At 40.4% G+C, this 24,252-nt stretch overlaps 1 protein-coding gene across 5 annotated transcripts in view; it reads left to right on the top strand.

Annotated features, from left to right (window-relative positions):
* The window catches only part of PLCB1 (phospholipase C beta 1), a 749,766-nt gene that overhangs the window by 453,411 nt on the left and 272,103 nt on the right, over nucleotides 1-24,252 (top strand). For all 5 annotated transcript variants that reach the window (XM_090051563.1, XM_090051555.1, XM_090051579.1 and 2 more), the window contains 2 exons: nucleotides 5,817-5,957; nucleotides 20,260-20,339. In XM_090051563.1, coding sequence (XP_089907689.1) covers nucleotides 5,817-5,957; nucleotides 20,260-20,339 — 221 coding nt within the window. The remainder of the gene's footprint in view (nucleotides 1-5,816; nucleotides 5,958-20,259; nucleotides 20,340-24,252) is intronic.

Below are 24,252 nucleotides of genomic sequence, written 5' to 3'. Positions count from 1 at the left end.
ATCCCAGACCCCTTCCTGGTTCAAGTTAAATCACAGTCCCCCAGCATACTTTTCAGCCCTGGACTGGACTGTGCTGTCTGCTCCAGAGAGCAGGGCTGTCCCTGTCCCTCTGCTCCCTAGCTGAAGCAATGACAGCTGGCTCGCTGGCCCCCACAAACAAACCCTGGCTGGGGTCTGGCACCAGGGAGGGGGGTTAAACTCAACTTCGCTCAAGTACAGAGCTGCCCTGCCCTGCTGGCTGGCTTAGTGCTGTCTGTGATTGTGGACTACAAATCATAGAGACCTTGGGGGCACCAGGAAGAGGAAACAAACACACAGCCGTGCTTTAATGCCACCTGGTTTCTGACTTGAGCCACTGTAGGCATGTGGTTGCATTTCCTGAATCACAAGTTAATATCTGTTCATTTGCTTATTGGTTCAATCTTTGCAGCTTAGAATAACCTGCAAAGACTGACTCAATTCAGCCTCAGGCTTTTTGACTGTCTGTACTTAGCCACCTACAGCAAGTGACTGCTGATTATAATCAGTGTCAAGATAGGAGATGGAACTGTGCAAGCTGGTGATGGATCCCTGTCCAAAATGTTTGGGATCCATGCAAAGCTAACATTGCTGCACAACGTTATGGTTTCTGCCCATGTTTAAGTGTATTGGTGTGCTGGTGGGTGTGTAGATAGGTGTGTGTTGGGGGCAGGGGGAAATCAGGGATTGTACATTATAGCTGGTGGTGAACTGAAGGCTTAGCTACAAATTTCAATTGACCACACAAGTAAAGATGACAGCTTCTATTGTGTCAGTTCCAGAGAATGGGATATGAATGCCCTGGCCAACATACTCTCATAAGTACTTCTGGTCCACTTCTGGGTCCGCTGTAGAGCATGTGGGCCGCCCCCCCATGCCCCACAGCTCAACAATCAGTCACAAGGGGACCCCAGTTGCCCTCCCCAGACCCAGGAGGCACCAGTTGCCAGGGCAAAGGGAGTCCCCCATGCACTTCACCGTGGAGTGTGCTGGGGACCCTCCCACACTCCCATGGAATGCTCCATCTGCCCCACCATCTCAGCATTTATGAGCTGCCTGGTATCTTGAGGTATGTAGAAACAACGTATAAAGTTGTACCTATGTCCGAATCATCAAATCTCTCCGAATCGAATCAGAAGCTTCTCATTCCATTTGGAGAGATTAATGGTCCCTGATTTGATTCAGATTTGGCCGCTGAATTGGGCCAAATCTCCTCCAAATTGAATCGGCGGCTGAAGCTTTGTACAGCCCTAATAAATACTCCATATTCAATACATTGTCACAAGTGTCACCAAATTCGGTCAATAAACTTCTCCCATCCTTTCCACCTGTATGAAACTATTCTGAATGTTTTTCCTCATTGCTGGCCAATATCATCTTCTGCTCTGCATTTGTGTAACTCTTAGCTGTGGGGCATATTTTCCTTCAGTAGTTTCTACAGGCAGTTTTTAAAGGAGGGGATCTCAGTGCTGGCATCTGCCCTATCTGTGTTGCAATTCTACATGAACAAACCACTTTGAAATGGAGTCTAAAATCATTTGTACTGCCAACACCATCCTTTGCCATCTTTTCTGCACTTATCTGTTTTATAATACGTATCTGTCAGCACTTGAGCCACAGAGGTGCCATCACAGATAAGCTGGCTTTGTCTCAGCTGATCTCAGGAGTTAAGTCTTAAGACAGTCCCAGGGCTTAAAATTATAGTTTCTGAGGACTCCTTTGGGAAAGAGCCAGCAGGTTGACACACAGACCTCATAAATAAAAGAGGTCAGTAAACATCAAAAGTGCTGGAAGTGGAATTTCATCTGATCACAACATTTTGAATCAACTATAAATGTAGCCCATAAGAGTTATATGGTCACTATCTTCAGCAGTCAATTATTTTGTTTAGTATGCCCCGAGATACTTCTTGAATAGTGGTTCCCTAGTATTAGCATAGAAAAATCTCAACTGTAGCACAAACATATCTATATTTAAAACAAAACATCTAGCTGATTTTTTTTGTCCACCTCTGAAAGAGCTGGGTGGCATTTTTATTTTTATATATATATATATATATATATATATATATATATGTATACACACACACCTGTATTCATTAAGCTACAACCAGCAAAGTTTGAAAGTTCTGCTTGATGAAGTCTGTAAACTGGTTGGAATACTTGCCAGCTGGAGGAGAAAATAAAGCTCCAGACGGCAGTAGGGTTTCAGTCCTGTTCTTCAAGGATGAGCCTATTTATTAAAATCAGTGAAGTCCAACATAATTTAAAGAGATGAAGCAGGTCTTTTTGCCTGGCCCCTTTACCCAAGCCAGGGTTTCTTGAGGGTCTTTCTTCCCACAGAACTGTTTGTTGGCCCTTTAAGTGACCCTGTCCTCAGGGCCATCCTGTGAGGAAGCAGTTTTTCAACACAAGTAGTGGCAAAGCCAGGCCATGTTCTGACAGTGGCTTAAAAGGGGATAGTATTTTGCCATTTATCAAAATTATCATTTGTGGCCACATTTCTTCATGTAATCCATATATACATTTTTTAGGAAGAGACCTGCGGGAGGGCTACTGGTACCGGGGCAGTTCTGTTCCTTGGTGTTGGCCAAAGTAAAAATGTACATTTGAAATGTGTTTCTTTAGGTGTGGTACTGTGTCCTTGAAACATGATATGTGCAGCTGAAGAACCACTTTTTTGCATATGCTGGTTGTATACTCTTGCATAGTTCTTGGAAGTATCTTTTCCTAAAGTTAGATTAGCTCAGATTTATAAAGACTCAAGCACTCCCAAACTCTTTGTACAATATCATGCTATATTTCAAGATGTCCAATTTCCACACATTTATGCCTAGCTGCTGTGGTGGAGTGGCCAGGTACCATATTAGTGTTCTGTTCAAAGTGACAATAAGTTTATTAAATTAGCATCACAGGCAGCTACTTCCAGACAATACTTAACCTTATTTTATTCATTCTTTGCAAAACAAACCCAGAATGGATGCCCTGTCTGATTTTTGGTCTTGATTTGTCCTCATGATGTAAAAGATTGGACTTCATATATCAGTGTATCTCCTGATTCATTGCTAGGTATGCACGTCTTAAAAACCCTGTTCCGGAAGTCCCAGGTATGTTCACTATCAGTGAAGAGAAATCAAATAAACTTTCATTTTATTTCATATGCAGTTGTGGGTTATAGTAACAGTTACTAGAATCATAGAATTATTATGTGTAGTAACAGTTACTATGTATAGTGTATGTATATAGAGAGAGAGAGTAACCATTACTATGTATAGTAACGGTTACTAGAATCATAGAATTACTGACAAAATATAATTTAGTTCAGTATTTAACCACATTTAAATCGTGGTTATATTGCCACGTGGTAAAGCACACAGCATAGTGAAGATGTGACCTTTAGGCTCTACAGCAGTATAAATTAGAAGAAGGTGGAGATGAGAAAAATGTTGAGGCAGTTAAGATAGGAAGAAATGATTGTAAGAGAGAAAATGCAGATGATTAAAATAAAATAAGGAGGTGGAAAAATAAGGAAAGAAAAGATACCGGGGGGGGGGCAACAAAAATTATGATACAGATGTCTAGCCTATACTGTTAATGGTGGGCTAGCAAAGCCCTCTAGTGGTGACATGGCTATTATGGGCAAAAGGAGTTCCTTTGCCGGTATAACGACTTCCCCAGCTGACAAGTTATAGTTGCAAAGGATGCATGTATATGTGTTTATAAGGTGACCTCCTATATAAGTTGTGCTTCTCTAGTGCGGTAGGAATGAGTCAACTGTGACTGACAGCTGTGACAGCAAAACTTTATAGGATAGGCCTTCCTGAGACTGTGGGAGGAAAGGGGGAAAAAAAGACCATGGGCAAATATGTAGTAAGCAACATACGGCATATTTGCTTTAAACAAGCTGTAGTGAGCTAAACTGAATTAATTTTGTTTCTCATGGAAAACTGTTTTGTTTTTGCAGTCAGTTGCACCTGCTATTTCTATGGAAAAAAATCAAAAATTTCATACCTGAAAAGTAGATTCTTTTTGCTTCACCAGAAGGGCAATTTTGGCTAACTTATAATTTCAGCCAGTTCTAATGTTGAATCTGAGGTTTAAGGATATTTTGGTTAAAGCACAAATAAAATGAATACTTTCCAAGTTCACTTTTGGATGGGGAGGAAGTACAGATACAGTCCCAGTTTGGAAATTGTCTTTACCTGCCCCATTTTTGTTTGAAAAAGTTCAGAATAACAGCCAGCCTGTATTTCTAAATCTTCTTAAAGCAAGAATGACAATATTTTGTGCATAGAAAAAAAGAAACTTTACACGCAGAAAATATATTCTGCATATACTGCTTACATTGTTGATTAGTCTGTTTAGCTCCGCACTCAGTAGCAAGCTAACATCATCTCTGTATCTCTTTTCTTGACCTCTCTCATCCCAGGAACAGGCCTTCTGTTTTTATTTTTGCTTTTTGCTATTTTAATCTGAAGTGTGAAAACCTGTCATTAATGTGTTTATCCATGACAGCAGTTTTGCCTAAGAGTACAAACGATAATATTCCTCATTTACAACACCTTTGAATAGGCTCATTATATTGTCATGTTCCCTACATAGCTTACCATTGTACCCGATATTTAGTGAAGCTCAGCGTTAATGATAGGCCATCCTTCATTTCCTTGCAATTAGTATGCAGTGCTACAAAACTTTCCTTTGAACCTGTTTAAGTGTTTGGTGTAGATACCCACAAGCTTTTTGCCGGCAAATGCATATTATAGTGATCATAAGACATCCCTGTTAGATTGAAGCTTATTAGCAAGTTAAAGTACCCCCTCCTCTCAGATGTTCCCTTTTCTGGAATAGATGGTCATTTTCACAATCTTGAATTTGTTGTCCTGCAGAAATAAAAACATTTATATCAGACAAAGCTTAGATTATTACACAGATGGTATTAAATTTGAAGAACTGTAGCATGAATAATGAATACGCTTGCTTAACAGGTTTTAAAAAAAGTTTGCATGAGTTTTAAATGGTGATGATTATGCCAGTCCTTTACAGTTCACAGATTATTTATTTCACTCCAGAGCTTTCATCATGAGTTCAGTTTACTGAAGGACTTTGAGTTTTTGTTTTAGAAACAGTGTAGTTAGTTAACCCCATGAGGATCCAATTTGCTAGGTAATTTTTTAACATTTTTACTATGCTGTGAAACATTGTCTTTGTTAGAAGCCAGAATTTCCAAACTGTGCTAGCACTCTGCAAAGGAGGGATTTCCCTGCGTGAAACTTTCTTGAAAATTCTTATCTGACTTTTCCACCTTGGAAGCTCTTCAGGGCTAGGACCAGGCGTTTTTTTTTTTGTATTGTGGCATGCTAATTAGCACTTTTGTGATGTAAATTGGTAGAAACCAACATAATTATAACATATCACTAGACCTTGTTACTGGTGCCAAACCTCAGTTGCTGTCTATAACTATTTTTTTTTAACTGGCTTAAATGGACTTTGGATCAAGCCCTACGATCCTGATTCCTCAGAACCCTTAAGTTTGTACTTGACTTTGAAAGCCAAGTTATAAGGAATCAGAGAGCAGCATCTACCTATGTGCCTTCTCACTGCCCCTACACAGAGCTTGGACACTCTGCAGAAGATAGGCCAGTATCTTTCATTGTTTTTGGATGTCATCACTTCTGCAATGAAGAATTAACCAGGCCAGAAATGTAGATGATGCCTAAAGTGTTAATGTTTCTCAACACTTAAAATAGTTTAGAAAGTGCTAAAGTCTGATATACTTTCTTGAAATATACTTATTTGCAGGATCCAAAGCTGCGTGAACTCTTGGATGCAGGGAACCTAGGAGGTAGACTTGAGAATCGAATGATAACAGTTGTCTACGGTCCAGACCTGACCAACATATCGTACCTGAATTTAGTAGCTTTCCAAGAGGAAATAGCAAAGGTATTGTGCACTCAGCTTTATCATTTAAAAAATCTTTAAGTATGGGTTTAGGATGTGGCTGAAACTGAGCTAAAGAGACAAATACTAAATTGCATTTTCAAATAAAATTAGCCTGCTGTTATAGAAATATGACATATTGTGTAACAGACAAAAATTGTAATAATTGTTTTCTGGGAGTATTCACAGGTAATTATAAGCTATCAGTGTTGTCATTGTGAAAATGTTTCTAGCTCTTCTCCCTGTATGGCCCAAATACATTTTGTGAAACACACATGTAAAGTTAAAAAAAAAAAAAAAAAAAAAAAAAAGAGGTTGCAGCTTCAAAAGACACGTTGTGAATCTCCAGTAACAAGTCAATATTTATCAACATTTAATACCTGTTCTAAGTATCTGAGTATTCTGGTATATCTATGATACTGCAGTATGGAGACTATTGACATTTTAATGTTGACCTGTATCAAACTAAAGAAATGAGGTTTGTATGTTTATTAATCTAACCATGCCTATCTGTACACTGTTAGCCCAGCAACAAGACCCTTAACCTAACCTAACCTTTAATTATAATGTTCATGAATCCTATCTCTTGTCCACTAATAGCAGTTAACTGCAACCTTTAAATAGAGGTCATTATCATACATAAACATTTTTGTTTTCTGTATAGTTTAACTAATGCCTATCAATCAGAGAGCAGCATCAAGCTATGTGACAACATTTTCTTCTCATTGCAATCCTCTTTGTTTCCTGCTCTACCCAAAGTTTAAACCATGCCAGTCTTACTGATGCCTGGCAGCCGTATTCCAATTCAGGCATCAGTAAGACAGTCACTTGACTTCATGGCTCATTATAATCTACCTGATTTCTTCTTGACTCTTCAGGTTATTATAGATGTGCTCTGTGGGGGGCACTTTAATTAGCGCAGCTCTTGGAGCTGCGCTAATTAAAGTGCCCAGTGTCACGTGTATCAGTGTCCCTACGCTGAAAATGGCAGCAGGTCACTTTGAACTAAAGCTCATCAAACAAGCTTTACTTTAAAGCACCCCACCACTATTTTTCAGCATGGGGATGCTGATGCACATGACACTGGAGTCTGCTGAAGCACAGATTAAGGAGTCTGCTCCAACACGCTGTAATTACCGTGCACTGGAGTAGCCTCCATGCATGTGTATTGGAGCCCTATATTCCACAGGTGTTAACAACTCTTTCTCTCTCCTTTTTCAATGGTCTTAATGTTACATCAATCATGCCATCCTTTCTTCTCTAATTTTGTTGTCTGTTTGCTGCTCCTGGTAATAGCTTCTATTTCACAGCCCTGCAGATTGTTTTTAATACTTAACTACAAACATTACCTCATAAGTGGAAACATAAACTCAGGTGAACATTAAGTCAGATGTGGAAATAACTTTCAATGAAGCATTGGATTCACTGTCAAGATGCTCAAAAAGGCTAGGTTTTATTTTAGAAATTAGAAGATGTACATTTATTTCTCATAACTATAAAGAAACAAAATCTTTTGAATATTTTTGCCTAGTCTGTTGTGTTCTTAATATATAATGTATGAGCTAGCAAATTAATGAGCATTCCAATGAAGTTATATTTGTTTTTGCTTTGTTCTTAAGCTGAATAATATAGCCTTTGGCATGTAGCACACTAGTAAACTTTTAGTTTCTTTTTAACTAGAGAAAAATGGGTGCTGTGTTTAGATATGATGATGCACCATATCATCTGCACCTACCTTTTCAAAATCCTAATCTGCCTATGCCAGTACCAGCTGGTCCTTCATCCATTTCCTTTCTAAGAAAGTCACCCTTGGAGCCAGAAGTCCAGTATCTGTGGGGAACACCAACCAGACATTGAGAGGTATGAAGAGAAATCTCTTTATTCCTGCAAGGCTTATATCCTTCCTGCTGGGCCATGCTTCAGTTTTTGCCAGTCTAAATCTCTCTGGTTGGTTGGCTAGTTTGTCCTTTGAGCCCAACTAAAAATGTGTTTTGGTATCCCTTTTATACTTCTGCATATAACTTTCTGGAAAAGTAGAAGGATAAATAACACAAAGATGCAGTAGTTCATGGACTAGCACCCTGGCAAGAAAGTTAAAACATGCAGAATAGTTGTCCCAATTATACAGCTGGGCTGCTCAGAAACCCAACTCAGTGTTATTTTCCATGTTTGGAAAGACTTGAAATAGAGATAAGCAGTGGAGATTTAAAAAAAATACGAAGGGAATTGGAGATACAGAAATGTAGATAAGAATCTAAAAGGAAATTTGAAAGGAAATGTAAAGACACGGAAAAGTTGAACTGAGAAAATCTAATGTTTCAGCACCCATACAAAGCCCTGTGAAGTCAGTTTCTACACAGGCACAGCAGTCTGATCATGTGGTATCCATTAATGGACTGGGGCCTCCTCACTTTTAAGGGGAGATTTTCAAAATAAGATATATACACTGAAGTCTGATTGACTCTCAGTAGGAAGTGGGTGCCTAACTCTCATGTGTGCCTTTGAAAATCTCTTGCCAGTCACTGGCATACATACTTTGCTGCTTTACCTTTCATATCCCATATATTATTTTTCAGACTATGCTATACTCATCCCTAAACTTTCACTTGAAAAAAGTTAAATTAGAACGATATAAAAATGATCTTCATAAAATTAATAAAATTGTATTTTTCCCCTTAAAAAATTGGGGTGAGTTTTTTTTTCTTTAGGGTTTTAGCTTCTTATTATTCAACTTTTGAGCCCAGTGCAGTTCTGAACTGTTTGCTGGTCATTCTGTTTAAAAAGTTCAGGTCATCCTATCCACTTTTGGGGCTGTGGTAGAATTAATGAGGATCAGAGCCTAAGGCTAAACATTTACCACTGACCTTGCTTTAAGTGAACTGAGTAAAGAATTAGAAAACTAAAATGAAGTAATGATACACTGTTTTGCTCACATTCCTACAGGGAACATAAGTAAACGTACTCTAGGGGTCTGTGAAGGATATACATCTACTGGTTTATACTTAAGGTGCCTGTTTGAAACTCTGCTATTAAAACTCCAAAAGATGGATGGGTGGACATGTCCTCATGATGAAGGCAAATACCAATGGGTGCAACCTATGTTTATTTCAGAGGGGCTTCAATAGGCGTATCTCGATGCAGAATTTGGGGTTCAGTTCTTAGTTTGATTCTTCTCTGCTTTATTTTTCCTCTAAAGTGCTTCTCAACCTATATAGATAGATGGATGGATGTCACAATCCTTCACCCACCTTGTATCTTGCTCTGTGTTTTCAGTCTAAACTGTGAACTTCCTATCATCTTGCCACTCTTCACTTTATATCTTCCATGCCATTTTTTCTGGTTGGAACAAGTTTCCAACTATATATGCCTTCCATCTGTTCCATCAAATCTCTACATGAATTCCATTTTCACTTATGAAACCCTCCAAAGATGCCTGTTCTATTCTGCATTGTGTTGTGTCGCTGTGTTTTGTTATACTTCATCCATTATACTGCATATCTATTCTGCCTTTCATAGTTGTTGTGGGTGAAATCCTGGCTCCACTGATATTAGTGGAGAAGCTCTAGTTGACTTCTACCCTAAGCCTCTCTGCTTTGTTTGTATTTAAAAGGATCCTGCATGTGTAGAGACCTGGCCCATCACATGTCTTCCAATATGTCATTAAGTCTCAGACTGACTTATGTTGCCTTCTCCTTGTTTATATCTCAGACTAATATGAACATATGATGCAGAAAATATTCAGCCTCATTTCCCCAAAATAACACCTTCAGTATCTTCTTCAATTCCACCTCTGGGACCCTCCTAAGCTGTCACATAGAGAGACCTGTCCTCAACAGAGAACTGGGGGCTTTTTTAACAATAGTCCCTGGCAAACATTTCCACTAAGCAACAGGCATCATTCTTGATGGAAACTATTGCTGGATCTGACATGTTTGACATTCACAGGGCAAGCTATCCATAGGGGCAGGGGGGAATATGTCCTAGGAACTTGTCCTGCCATCACTGGCCAGCAAGGGGACCTGAAGAGTCCCAGCTGGCAGGACCTGTAATTCCCTCCCCTCTCCCTTTCTCTGCCCCATCTTCATTTGTGCTGCTAATAACAAGTGAGCCCTGAACACAACAGCTGAGCCTCCCTTTGGTGATGGAGCTGCTTCCCCCCAACCCTGATGCAGACCAGGGCAAGGGTGGGGGTTGTGGGGGAAAGGTGGAGAGTGGGGAGGAACATCAGGGCGTATACTGTCCTGGGACACTTTTTTAGATGCTTTCTTGTATGTGCTCTTCTTCTCTCCCCTACACACTTTTACTGTGTGCAAGTAAAACACATTGGGCTGAGTGTTTGTATATACTCTGGCTGTTACAGGGAAGAGGGGCTAAGTGGCTCCTTAAAAAAGCAGCCTTGAAGGATGGGTGGAGAAAGGGAAGTGGGGCAGTGAGTCATTACATCTCCTGCTGAGGCACCCTGGTGCAACAGAGTTCATCATGATGAGTCACAGAGAAGTCCCTTTGCAGGAAGGAGGGGAGTGAGGAGAAAGCAGTCTATGCAGGAATGTTGGAGGACCTGGCCGGAAACTATCACCCTATGTGTAATATGCTACACATTAAAATTTGAGCCCAATACAAACAAGATACAAAGATATCCTGTATTTAACAAGTAACATCTTTGAGGCTGAATCACCATTTTTGCAGCTTATCTAGTAATAAATTGCTTGAATGTGTGGCATGTTACAATTTATTGCTCCATTAATATGTTAATTTCACTTTAAATTTAACATCTACCAGAAGTTAATAACATTTCTGTATATAGCCTGTGCCTAATTTAGGTGTCTACATCTCTCCCTTCTTTTTCCTCCATCTGATCTGGTATTTACAAACAGAAAAGTATGGCTGAAATGGACCCCCAGAAGTCATCCAGCATTCCTCAACCCAAAAGTGGGCCACAAGAATATATGAAAGGATCAGAAAAAACTTTAAAAATGAATCAAAAAACTTTAAACATGGATTTTCCTTTAAAGGAGAAAAACATGAGAAATAGTGGGTTTTCTCTCGCAGACTGGCAGAGCTAAAGCCTGCAAGGGGCTATGTGGGTCCCCCCCAAGACCCATAACCCTCCCACCTTAGACACCTACCCTCTGCCCCACACACTGTGGAGCTGGGACCTAGGGCCAGGGGGCAGAGGGTCAGGAATGAGGGGCACTAAGTTGGGACTGGCCATCAGTGTTTACAAATAGGTCCTGGTACAAAAAAAGTGGAGAACCACTGATTTAGTCCAGTCCCCTATCCACACTATCCCAATACAAGTCCTTTCCTAACATATTTCTAAAACTACATAATCAATCCACACTGGCACAACTATGAGGCATATTGCCCAAAGGCACCAAAAACACCCAAACCTGCCACAAGTAAAACTGGGGAATGAGGACTGTCACTATCCTGCTGCCAGAAGGTTTCTTAAAAGGTTCTCAAGAGATGCAAGGAAGAGGCCCATGCCTCGCAGCTGTAGAAGAAGGTAAAATCCCCCATGGTCCATACAATTTGACTATGAGGCCAAATTTCTTCCTGACCCCAACTGTGGCTATCAATCTGATCCTGGGGAGGGATCAGTTTCCTTTAGTCAGGAAACTTCCAATTTTTGTCCCAGCAGGAGCATTAATATAGCCCAGTCAGTCAAAATCCCCAGCAAACTGGGGAAGGTGGAAAAAAACTCCACAAACAAAAAAATAACCTGACACCTGTAGCAACAGAAAGGGAAAAAAATCCTTCTCAGCCTCATGTGGCAGCCAGCAAAGCTCAGAAGCATGGGAAAAACCAAACACCCTTTATTCTGCTTTCCAGCCTGGGAACAACAAACATAAGTCTACACATCATATCCTCTGAATAAAGAGCCAGAACTCCCCTTTCTGTATCTTCTCCATAAACTTATCCCAGCTGCTTTAATCTTATTTCATAACTAAGCCAGTTGTGGAGCTCTGCTTATCCACTGATTGTTCATCCCACTTAAAATGAATCAGGGAAAGATTATAGATGGCCCAGTCCAAAGACCAGTGAATCCAGTAGTAAAATTCCCTTTATTTAATTGTGTTCTGGACCAGGCCTATAGCTAACAATTATTAATTTCTCCTTTAATAAAATGAATCGGTTACAGCATGTTATGTCTCTTATATTAACGCTGTGCTATTTTTTCCAAAATACTTATAAATACAAGGCTAGTGTTAAAAAATGAAAAGCCTAAGATATTGCTGTTAAAAAATGTGGCTTTACTAATGCTCATCATCAGACTATGCGAGAAACATTGTGTTCACACACACAGTCAGTTCTGATTTGAATGAAATGTTTTCAAGAATTTGTACCACTTAGGTGCTGTCTTTTCTTATGAAAAAAAGCTCTCATCTCTTATATTGAGATAAATGCATTTAGGTATATATTCTGATGCATGTAATGGATGAAATGAATGAATCCATTGAGCAACAGCTCTCAAAATGTACTACAAATAGTACACTACTTACCTACCGGAGCACAGAACAGCTACATAATGTGTTAGTAAAGTTAACAGGAATGACATAAATATGAATTGAAGTAACAGGACTCAGCCAAAAAGAAAGCAGGAACATAGGGCTCTTTTATCATGATGGATGTGATTCGCTTGGAATTAAAATTTGTTGCATGGCTGGACCATTCCATTTAAACAAATGGATCAGAGGCTTCCAAGCTAGGAACGAACTTTGTTGTCACTAGCAAAACCTTATTTCAAAAGCCCTAGATTTATCATTGCTATTTGTATTGCATCCACACACATAGTTAACAGTAGTGATTCGAAGTCTGTTATAAACTTTCCATAGTCATCAGCTAGCTCTGTTCTTTCCATGTATCAGTGCTTTGAGTCCTATGCTCATCATACTTTGCATTCTGGTATCTGTGATACTAGTGACATGGACTTCCACAGTGTGTTATACGGTAACTTCTAATTTCAGCTGTAATTAAAGCATTGACCACTATACTGAATAGCTTAACTAGAGAGACAGAATGCCATTTCGTAGCTAAAGCAACAAGGATGTCTTTCTTCTCAGCTTGATCCAAAGCACATCAGAGTCACTAAGAAGCCTCCCATTGATTTCAGTGAGCTTTGGGTCAAGACTCAATACCATCAGTTTACATCCTTCTGAGGATTCAAACCAATGACCAGAAAGAGGATATGACCTTTGGCAGCTTTCCTAACCTTGGCTTTGCTGGAGCTTTGGAAGATTAGACTGAAGGTCCTCAAAAGAGAGGGAAAATAGATTCATTGATTTGGCGCAGATGGAGTCTCAGGTATTACTCAGTGTCAGGGTAGGCTTTTAGTTTACTTGGCTGTGATGTTCCTCCTCTCACAAGTCCTATGGGAAGAATAAAAAGGAACATGGCTTGATTACATGTAAATAATATTTGCAACAGATACACTATAATTACATTTCTGCCAAAAATTCTTGAGAATCAGGACTTGGAGCAGGCAATACAAAGAACAACCGAGATATAGGATGGTGTGGAAGTGACATAAGTTGGTTTGCTACAAAGTGATTGCATTGCAAGGACTGCCATATTAAATACCTCAGTGGGTGCATCTACATGTGCAGTTAATACACAGCAATAAACTCTGGAGCAATTTGAGCTCTAATACACTATTCCTAGGCACATGCACCCATGCCAGCACAAATGTGAGCTGGGATAGAGTAGGCCCAGGCTGGCAGCGGGCACAGGAGGTCAGCCCTGGACTCTAGGTAGTGGCATCCAGTGGTGTCAGGGCTGGCTGGGACACAAGAATGCTGAAAGTGTGGAGTTGTGTGGCTAGGAGGGAGGCAGAAGTCTGGCCCCCAGCTGGCTGGGCTGACCAGACACAATTTATGCCTGCAGTCAGCAGCTACATATGAGTTTCAGGTAAATTATCCTGTCATAAAATAGTACTGTCCCCGACAGCAGTATCTTATTGCAGCATTCATTAGTTTACTGCAGGCCAATATTGTTGCATGTGTAGATAGCAACACTTTACTCTGCAGCTAATTAGTCTACTCCATTAAAGTGCATGGGTAGACACAGCCAGTGAGAGGCACACAAAACTATTGGGTTTTATTCTAAACAAATGTATTTTAAGTTTCTTAAGTAATATATTAGGCTACCATTAATCTTTCCAGCAGTTAGTGTCACAAAGAGAGTTTTTAACTGTTCTTATTCTATGTATAAACAGAAACAGTGTTTACAAAATGTAGCTATTTTGAAGCTGGAGAAGTGAGACGCCAAGATGAAATAAAATTCTGTCTTTAATGTGCTTCTATTCAAAACAGTTCCAGGAAAGTGAAGATGATGCTAAAGAGCCCTATTATTTTGCTTGTCTGTCTCACATATATTGTGTCTTGAAATATCTTATAAAGTTAAAATTATTGTTAAAAGTATGACATAATACTGTGTGTCACAGAAGATTAAGGGCCAAAATCACCCAGCAATAGTGTCAAATTCCAAAAGAACTTCAGGCAACTCAAAATGTATCTGATGTCTTCTCTGATGTATGCTAATTAGCATGTGTTGGAGCAGACGCAGCGTCTCATGTATTCAGCATCCCCATGCTTCAAAATGGCGGTGGGGGTGCTTTAATTAAAGCTCATTGAATGAGCTTTAGTTAAAGCATCCCTGCTGCCATTTTGAAGTGCAGGACACTGAATACATGTTGCACTTTATTTAGAGTGGCTCCTAAAAGCCACCCTAATTAAAGTGCTTCCCTTCCCCTCCCCAAACCTAGCCCAGAGCATATCTAAAGATGCCCTTTGAGATAAGCAGGGTTACAGCTGTACCCTTGAAATCTAGCCCTGGTGTGTGTGGTCATTGTTGTGTTGACCAGAGAACTCAGTCCTCATGGGTGCCTGTAGATGTGCATGGAGACTGCTCTGATGTGCTGTAATTAATCAAGGTTGCTGGAGCGTGCTAATTAGCACACATCCAGCGGCCTCCGCATCTCAAATCACCATCCCCGCACTTCAAAATGGCAGTGGGGACACTTTAACTGAAGCTCATTGAACGAGCTTAAAGCACCCACCATTTTGAAGCGTGGGGACACTGATACATGAGGTGCTGCAGTGTGTTAATTAGAGAGGCCTCAGAGCTGCTCCAATTAAAGTGCCCCCTTGCCCACCCTTGGAGCATGTGTGAAAATGCCCAATGAGAACATGGTTGGCTGATTTGCAGGGGCTGAAGAATGGCAGCTCTTTAGTCTCCTTCATAGGCAACTCTTTAGTGTGTTCAAATGCGCAGATGACACTAAGATGTGGGGAGAAGTGGGCATACTAGAAGGGAGGGACAGGCTGCAATTGGATCTGGACAGGTTACAGGGGTGGGCGGATGAGAATAAGATGGGATTCAGTACTGGCAAGTGCAGGGTACTGCACCTAGGGAGAAAGAACCAGGAGCATACCTACAGTCTGGGGAACTCCCTTCTCATTAGCACAGAGGCAGAAAAGGATCTTGGAGTCGTTATAGACTCCAAGATGAACATGGGCTGCCAATGTGGGGATGCGGTCAAGAAGGCTAACCACACCCTGTCATGCATCCATGGATGCATCTCAAGCAGGTCCAAGAAGGTGATCCTCCCCCTCTACGCAACACTGGTCAGGCCGCAGCTGGAGTACCGTGACCAGTTCTGGGCGCCGCACTTCAGCATCGAGAGGGCCCAGAAGAGGGCCACTCGCATGGTCAGAGGGCAGCAAGGAGCGGAGCCTATGAGCGGAGGCTATGGGACATAAACCTGTTCAGCTTCCACCAGAGAAGGCTGAGGTGGCCATCTACAAAATTGCCAAGGGGGACCAGCAGGCATTGGGAGAGTCCCTGTTCCCCCGAGCATTGTTGGGAGTAACGAGGAGTAACGGCCATAAGTTGATGGAGAGTAGACTCAGGCTAGATATCAGGAGGCACTACTTCACAGTCAGGGCAGCTAAGATCTGGAACCAACTTCCAAGGGAAGTGGTACTTGCTCCTACCCTGGGGGTCTTCAGAAGGAAGATAGATAGATAGACACCTTGCTGGGGTCATTTGACCCCCGCATTCTTTCCTGCTTATGGTAGGGGGTCCAACTTGATGATCTGTTCAGGTCCCTTCTGACCTTACTAACTATGAAACTATAGTGAGTTGAATGGTTCTAGGAAACTGAAACACCTCTGAATTTAGATTAGATCAGAAAGCCATGCAAAAATGTACAATATCAGAATGCTTTGCCATTCTTTGTATCCAAACAGAGGAAAAGGAATCATGAAAAGATCTGTCAGCCCTGTCTCAAAAGTAATGTATATGCATGCAGAAGTTTCTTAGTATCTTATTAAGAAAAAGATAACCTTCAGTAATGTTTTGACTTGGCAGACTTGTGTATTCTCTATAGCACCCAGTGTCACCCAAGGGTGCATTTTCAGAACTGCTGAATAACATGAGCTCTAGTTTGTCAGTGAGAGCACTGGTGCTTTGAGAAACAGACTGTAATACAGCAGCCTAAATTCTCAAGAGATTTTGGATGCTCACTTTCTAGGTATTTACCTTGGATCACTGCAGAGTGGCATTATGTAGTTAAGGCATAGCACTTCCTGAAACCTAGAACCTCTTTAAGATGTCTCAAGTTGAGCACTTAGACATTGCTAGTCACTTTTGCAAACAAAGGTTTTATTGAGAAAAAAATTTCATAACCACCAGAATGGTGTGCCAAGTTGGACATACAAACAATTTACAGTACTGTGGATCAAAAGCGGTGGAATTTTAATATATATCAGCTGCTCTGGTAATTGTCCCTGTGACTGCTCAGTGAAAGTTAATATAGGTTAGCTTTCTCTTACCAAAACAGAAGAGTGTCCGTATAGGCAGTTACTACAGAGGCTGCATCCACACATTGAAATAATCTGGGAGAATTCTCCCAGGTTTGCTCTCTGGGTAGAGAAACTTATTCAGAGCTGCATGCACAGACATTCGAGTGCTGAGGCCCTGAAGTGTGAGCGGCTGACACTGTGCAGCTAGTGTGGGTCCCTGTGCACACATTTCAACTGGCTTCTTTAGTCTGTCTGGTGACAGAGCACGGCAGTCTCTCTCTCAGAAGAAACTGAATGTCTTTATGAGGTGAGAGTAGCTGATTTATAGTCCAGATACCTCCCCCCAACTTTTGCACTGAGGTAAATTGTTCTGCTTGTACTAAAAGTCACATTTTCAAAAACACTTTAGGCATGAAGCCCCAGTGAAAGTTGGAATGAACATTTTCAAAATACTGTCATGTAATTTTTAGTTTTCTGGCTGAAACAGAATTTTCTTTTTTCATATTTTTCCATAGGGGAGGAGATCAAGAAAGATAAAAGAGGAAAAAAGCAGCCAAGTTGGGGGATGGAGGGAGTTTCCATTTGAACTGAAGCAAAATGCAGTTTTTGGTTGCAATGAAAAATCAGAAAGCAGTGCAAAAGCTACAAAAACACTTCTTTAAAAAGCTGCTTTGTTTGTTTGATTTTTAAGTAAAACACACTCTGTTGGAAAAACTTTTAATGAAAGCTTGTAAGTAAGGACTGAGGTGTTGTAGGAGAGCAGAGGATGAGACAGTATGAGTGGCACAGCTGACAGTTTTGTGCCCTGGGCAGGAGAGGGCAGTGCCTGAGCCACCACTACTTGTATTACTGGATAGGCAGAGGTGGCAGCTGCTATTTTTGTCTCCTATCCCACCCTCTCCCCCCACTTAACCCCCACAAAATCAGCTCCTGGGGCTGGTGCCCTCCTCCTCCTCCCCCCAACCTTAGTTACACTTCTGACAATGCCAGCCAATGGTAGCAAGTAGGGTTGTGCAAAGCAGGTCATATTCAATTTGGATTAGGATTTGGCTGGATTCAGGGGACAGTGATTTAATTAGTTGATTTGGATTACTGTCCTGATTCAATTTGGCCAATCCGAAGATTCGATTTTGATTTGGAGAATCAGTGATATGGCCATAGACACAGCTTTATATGGCTTGTGAATGCTGAGATGGTGGGGTGCATGCAGTGTTCCACAAGAACCCGGGGTGGGTGCCACTGCGTGCTCAGCAGCAGACCTGGAAGCAGACCAGAAGTACTTTTTGGGGGGGTTTTTTAAGTAAAGCACACTCTGTTGGAAAAAAAACACCCTTGGAGGACCCCAGGTGCCCCCCCAGAACCAGGAGGCATCATTCGCCAATCTGGGGGGTAGAGGGAGGCCCTCATGAACTCCGTGGCGGACCCAGAAGTGGACCGGAAGTGCTTCTGGTCTACTTCCAGGTCCACCGCCGAGCACACTGGAGACCCCTCCGCGCTCCCATGGGACGGTCCATCTGCCCTACCATCTCAGCATACACCAGCCGCCTGGTACCTTGAGGTATGTAGAAAAAACACCTAGAGCTGGGTCTATGTCCAAATCATTGAATCTGTCTGACTCAAATTGGAGGCTTCTGATTCAATTAAGAGATTAATGGGTCTCCTGATTCGATTTGGATTCAGAGAGTTGGCCTCTGAATTGGACCGAATCTCAGCCAAATTGAATCAGCAACCAAAGCTTTGCACAGCCCTAGTAGCAGGCAGCAGGTAGAATCACCAGGAGCAAAGAGGGCATGTGGCATGCAACACAAATGAGGTCATTCTAAACTGAGCGATTACTCCTGTGACTGAGATCACACAATCCAAATGCATGTGCCTAAATTTTGATTATCCAAATTGTAGCCCTGTCTGCCAACATCAATTAATTGCAATAAAGTATTCTAATGGAAAAGCTCCGTTAGCTGAACTTGTTCCTTTCCCCCCCCCCCAGATATTCAAATAATTGAGCTACTGCAGTTCCCTACTGTCATGTTCTCTTGTGCATGTAATCTTGGGGCACTGCATAAGGAATTTGTACCTATTGCCCCTGGATTTGAAGGGTTTCCCTGTAGGCAAGGTGCTTGGGGTCTCTGAGAAAAATTTCTCCAGTACCTGGAAGAGCCAGGAGGTGGGAACACCACCTCACACCTCATCAAGAAGGAATGTTTGAGACAAATTTAACAACTATTTCCATGATTCCTTCCCCTCTGACTTTGAGAATTGCAAATGTGCGCTTTGAGAATTAAGAACAGTGCACTCTGATATACTGCACATTTTTGCATGGCTTTCTGATCTAACCTAAACTCAGAGGTGGGTGATGAAGGCATATTGATCACTTTCAATAAAGGAAAGGCTGCCTGATTGGGTTATTTCTAAAAAAAAAACCACACTCATGCTTTAGGACACATAACAAATGTAGATAAAAGCAGTGTTACCCACTAGTAAGGTTGCAGGTTTTCCTTGGTGCCACTCCAGAGAGGAACTGAGTCCATTCCAGCCCCAACCTAGAAGCCTTGGCTCATTACTTTCAAGTCATAGCAAGCCCATGCTGGTCACTTCTGCGTATTTCAGTCCTTAGGGTCTCATAAAAAATAGGAACATAAAAACTGCTGTTTACTGGGTCAGATCATAGGTCCATCAAGCCAAGTATCCACGCTGAGGGAGAGAATGACAAAGGTATCAACAGTTTCCAGCCTTGCTCCTCTCCCATTGCAAATTCCAGCATTCAGAGGTTTAGGAAGTTTTGATTCAGAGGCTACATCACTATCTACCATAATCAATACCTGCTGATGGATCTTCCTCCAAGAAATGATCCAGTCCTCTTTTGAATTGGGTTAAGCTGCTAACTTCCATAACTCCTTGTGGCAATGAGTTCTGCAAATTAATTACTCTGTGAAAAAGACTTCCCTTTTTTTAGGTTTAAAACTATTACTCAATAGTTTAATTGTATGTACCCTAGTTCTAGCATGGTGAGAGACAGTAAATAAGAAAACCCTATTTATTTTCTCTTTCTCTGCTCCATTTAATATTTTTTAAGCCTCTGTAACACCCCCACCCTAAAATAGTGAATATTCACAGAGTCACACTATCATAGCTTTTTTTCATGACAATGAGCCTCAGCCTACTGACGTCAATGAATTTACTCCCATTGACTTCTGTGGGCTTTGAATTAGGCCCTGAATAATCATATTTGAGCTTTCTTTTGAAATGCACAGGTGTTTGTTACTTTTTCTTTTTTTTATAAAAAGAAAATCCTATTCATAGCAGGCTGTGTTTCATGCAGAATGAAAAAGACAGGCTAGTAATCTAGAAATAGAGTTCCGTTGGGAAAGAGAAAGTTCAGTCTTTCATTAATCAGTTTTTTTCCCAATAATATTCATGTTGAAATTATTTGAAGTCATGAAAGTAAAGATCTAAGCAACTCTTCATTTGAGCAAGGTTAAATTTAATTTATCTCTCTTTAGGAGTGGACAGATGAAGTTTTCAGTTTGGCAACAAACCTGTTGGCACACAATATGTCAAGAGATGCATGTTTGGAAAAAGCGTAAGTAACCAATAATATTTATTGCAAAGGGTGTTACTCTTTTTTCTGAGTCATTCCCCCTTTTTTCTTTATGTTAGTCAGATTGCCATCTATTGTTTATATTTTGAAAGGTTGTCATTTTTGTAAACACAGATTCTCCTCTCTTATTGAGTTCAAAAACCTAATAGCTAAACTGTAATGTTAAAAAAAAATCAGGGAAATAAGGTTCTTTTCACAAACTACTACCGAGAAGTCACAGCTGGATTATGTTTTTCAATGCAGTCTTCCTGTTGCACACAGAGGGAATGTCTCCAGCTCTTGGCACTGCTGCTCTGGGTTAAAAACAATAAATTTCAGACTGGCTCGCTTCTCTGTTTTTTTCTTTGTTATCTGTTATTAGTCAAAGAATGAAAAGTACAAGATTTCCATTTTCCTCAGTTTAATCCCACAGGTCTCGGCACTCAGTAGAGTGAAATTGTAAATCTGTTCATCTAGATTGGCTGGCACAATGCATAGATTTTGAGTACTTGTACAACAAAGTATAAAGGGCTGTTTATGAGACATTTTAGGGATAAAAATAGCAGGCACCTTGCAAATTAAAGAGAAATAGCTGAATAAATCCAAGATTAGTAGGTGTTATATGGATGATGAATGCACAGACAGAGATAGTTTTGTTTAAACAGCAGTGTTGAGGATAAAACCTGCCAGATAAAGATGAAGTATCCTGGCGGGTGTTACCTTGCTGGCCTCAACTCGTTATGAGGAAAATGGTATTCACATTCACCCTTACACGTCCCTTGTGAAATCTAGCTCCTTTGCTTTTCGGAACTTGTCCCCAAGTACCGCATAATTCCTTTACTGGAATAGTTGCCATTTTAAAGGTTAAAACACTGAGATTTTGATTCCTTCTCTCAACTTGAAAGGTAAGCCCGAACTAGACTGAACACAGGAAACACAACTTTAGGGATAGGTGACAGGTATGCCGCCCAATGTACACTGGAAGCCAAGGATACTTGCCTATGTTTCTTTGTGGGGGAAGGTGCTTGTGGAGGTGTACAAATTTTATTTGGATATGTAATATTGTGTCCCCTTTTGCCACCTGTACCTTCATGTGCCCAGTCAGCTCTGCCCAGGGTATGTAATAGAAAAGAGCTGCTGCTCAGTCTGATATATACTCTTCTGTTGAGTACCTGTGATACGTGTTCCATTAAACAGGGTGCATTTACACATGCATTAATGAACTTTAGTTTATATAAATTAAATCTAGTTCCTCCATTGTGAGATACTAGGAAAATACACGTTAGCCTGTCTTAATGTGCATTAACTAAAGAGCATGGGTCACTTTTACATGTGCTCCAAAGAAGGTGGGGAAGGGGCAGCACTTTAATTAGAGTGGCTCCAAGAGTCATTCTAATTAAAGCACCGCTGCATCTCATGTACCAGCATCCCCACACTTAAAAATGAAGGCGGGGCACATGGACTAAAGCTCATTTGATGAACTTTAGATAAAGCACCCCTGCCACCATTTTTAAGTGAAGGGATGCTGATACATGAAACATAGGAGGCTGCTGGAGCACAGCAATTGCCATGCTGCAGCAGACTCTACTAATCTAGTCTGCTCCAACACACTTGTATGTAGGTGCCCAGGGTTTTTAAGTGATGCTTAATGCGCATTAGCCTATTTTAATGCACGCTAGCTAAATATCGCAGTGTTTTAGTGATGCTGTAATGTGCATTAAAATAAGTTAATGTGCATTGAAGTGCCTGTACAGACATGCCTACTGTGTAGTAATAACAGTGGTCTCTGTCGCAGTCCACCTTTTAGATCCCTTTACTATGGTTATTCAGATCAATTCATAGAAATAAAGTCACAATGAAGTAAACAGCAAGCACGGTATTCTCATGTCTCTTTCTTTCCCACTAATTAATAACTCAGGTACCACAGCATTTCCAGGGGGCCTTTGCAATGATACCAAATCAAAGTTACTCAAGGAATCTTTAACTTTGAAGATTAAATGTCTTGTCCCAATTTAATTACTTTATGGAGTAATGGCCATCCCAATCCAGTTATAACCCTTTCATCTAATAGAAAAATGATTGTATTAGAGCCGAATTATGAAGACATTTTCTTCTTTTGGCATCCAAACTTTTCTCATACCTGGAAGTGTATTAATAAAAAGATTGAAAGTTTTCCTCTGGTCAGGTAACATGAGGCAGTTAGAGTGCATTTCACAAAATAGGCACTTTGCATTTAAATTGCTCTTTTCTTCAATTGTGAAGCAGTTTTTTCACACATTCCTGGAGTAGGCAGCAAAGGTTTAAGCAGGGCTAACATGAGATCATTAAGTCCAATGTCAATCATAGTCACCAGGTTGCTATTGGAACAGTATGTTTAGCTTCTGACGGTGGTAGTATTTTCAGTAACAGCACCTATAGTCAGCTGTGGAGAAAAAATTAACATCCAGACCCCTTCAGATTTCTTCAGGAGAAGATAAAACAGCACATTTTCAGGGTTCCCTAGAAGGTATCAAAGAATTCTGAAGAAAAAGGCAGATCAGCAGGGATGCCAACCCTTGCTGTTCCATCACAAGTATCATGACATTTGAAAGCTTACAAAAATACATAGCTGAGAATCTGAACTTCTGTTTGAAAAAAGTAAGTTTTTAGCCCTCTGTTACAGAGAACAGTTTGCTTCAGGAAAGCAAATAAAACTCAAAATGTACTTTAAAAAAACCAAAATTATCCTGATATTTAAGTTAATTTAATGGTGTATTGTTTAATGTTTGGGGTTGGCAAAATGGTAGTACAGGAGAAGTGCCCTCTTTGGAAAATATAAGTATCACAAATAGATAAATAAATAAATAAAGATGCTGCCTCATAGGCATATGCACATGTGTGTACATATAAATGTACAGGGAGACAAAGAATGATTTGTGAAAATGACATTATTAGCGATGATTACACAGACTATAGTGTTAGAAATCACTGTTTTTGACAGTGCTACAAATATTCTCCTCCTGGAAGTATTATCTTTTTGGAGGGGTGAAAGTCATGTGAACCATGCAAATATCTGTACTTTAATTTTGAAAAAATGCCAAATCAGAAAGTTGCAATAAAATTAGTTTTGGTTCAGATAAAATATTTTGTTTAAGTGGAAATGAAATGCATCCTTTCAGATTCAGTGGGGATCCTTTTTAATTTTTTACATCAAATTATAGGATATTTTGACACAAAAATGTACATAAAATTAAAACTAAAAATGTCAACACAAAATATATTGTTGTACACAAAATATATCGTTTTTTCTTTTTGTTTGTAAGTTTTATTTTTATGTAAATATGAACAGTTTAACAAAAAGGAAACGTAAGTAGCAAATGTCTCAATGTTAATAAATCTGCATATTTTTTTTGACAAAAAGCTTCTGGTTGAAAAAAATCCATGCATTTCTAGTTTTAATCTTCTCTGAACAAAAAGCAAAACAAAGAAAAAGATGCTGTAAATCCTTACAAATACAATCCCCAGTAAATACCCATAGCCCTGTTCTAATGCCTGTTGAAATCAGTGGAACAACTCCTAGTTCAATGGGCTTTGACTCAGCCTTTTCTGTGTGATTATGGTTTTGCAAGGCTTGGACAAAAGAGATGTATTCTGTCCTGAGGCATTAATGGACAGCAGATAGGTAAAGCTGGGGGTATGGAGATAAAGGCTAAATTGAGTCCAGGTGCTGTGCTTAGATGCCAGAATGTAGGTGGTTTTAGTAGGTGATTAGGAGATTTGCTTACTAAAAAAACTCTAATGCTTTCCTAGCCCCTTTAACCACCAGGGAGGACTTTGAACTTGGCACATGTGGAGGGTCCTGAATGGTGGTCAGGCTCATTTGAACCAGTGATTCTAAGTTTTTGAGCCTGTGCCTGCCTGCTAAAATGTGTTCACA

The sequence above is a fragment of the Crocodylus siamensis genome, chromosome 1 (assembly GCF_052110815.1).
Source record: "Crocodylus siamensis isolate JL-2025a chromosome 1, ASM5211081v1, whole genome shotgun sequence".
NCBI classification, from domain to species: domain Eukaryota; kingdom Metazoa; phylum Chordata; order Crocodylia; family Crocodylidae; genus Crocodylus; species Crocodylus siamensis.
This window is presented reverse-complemented; position numbering and strand designations above follow the sequence as displayed.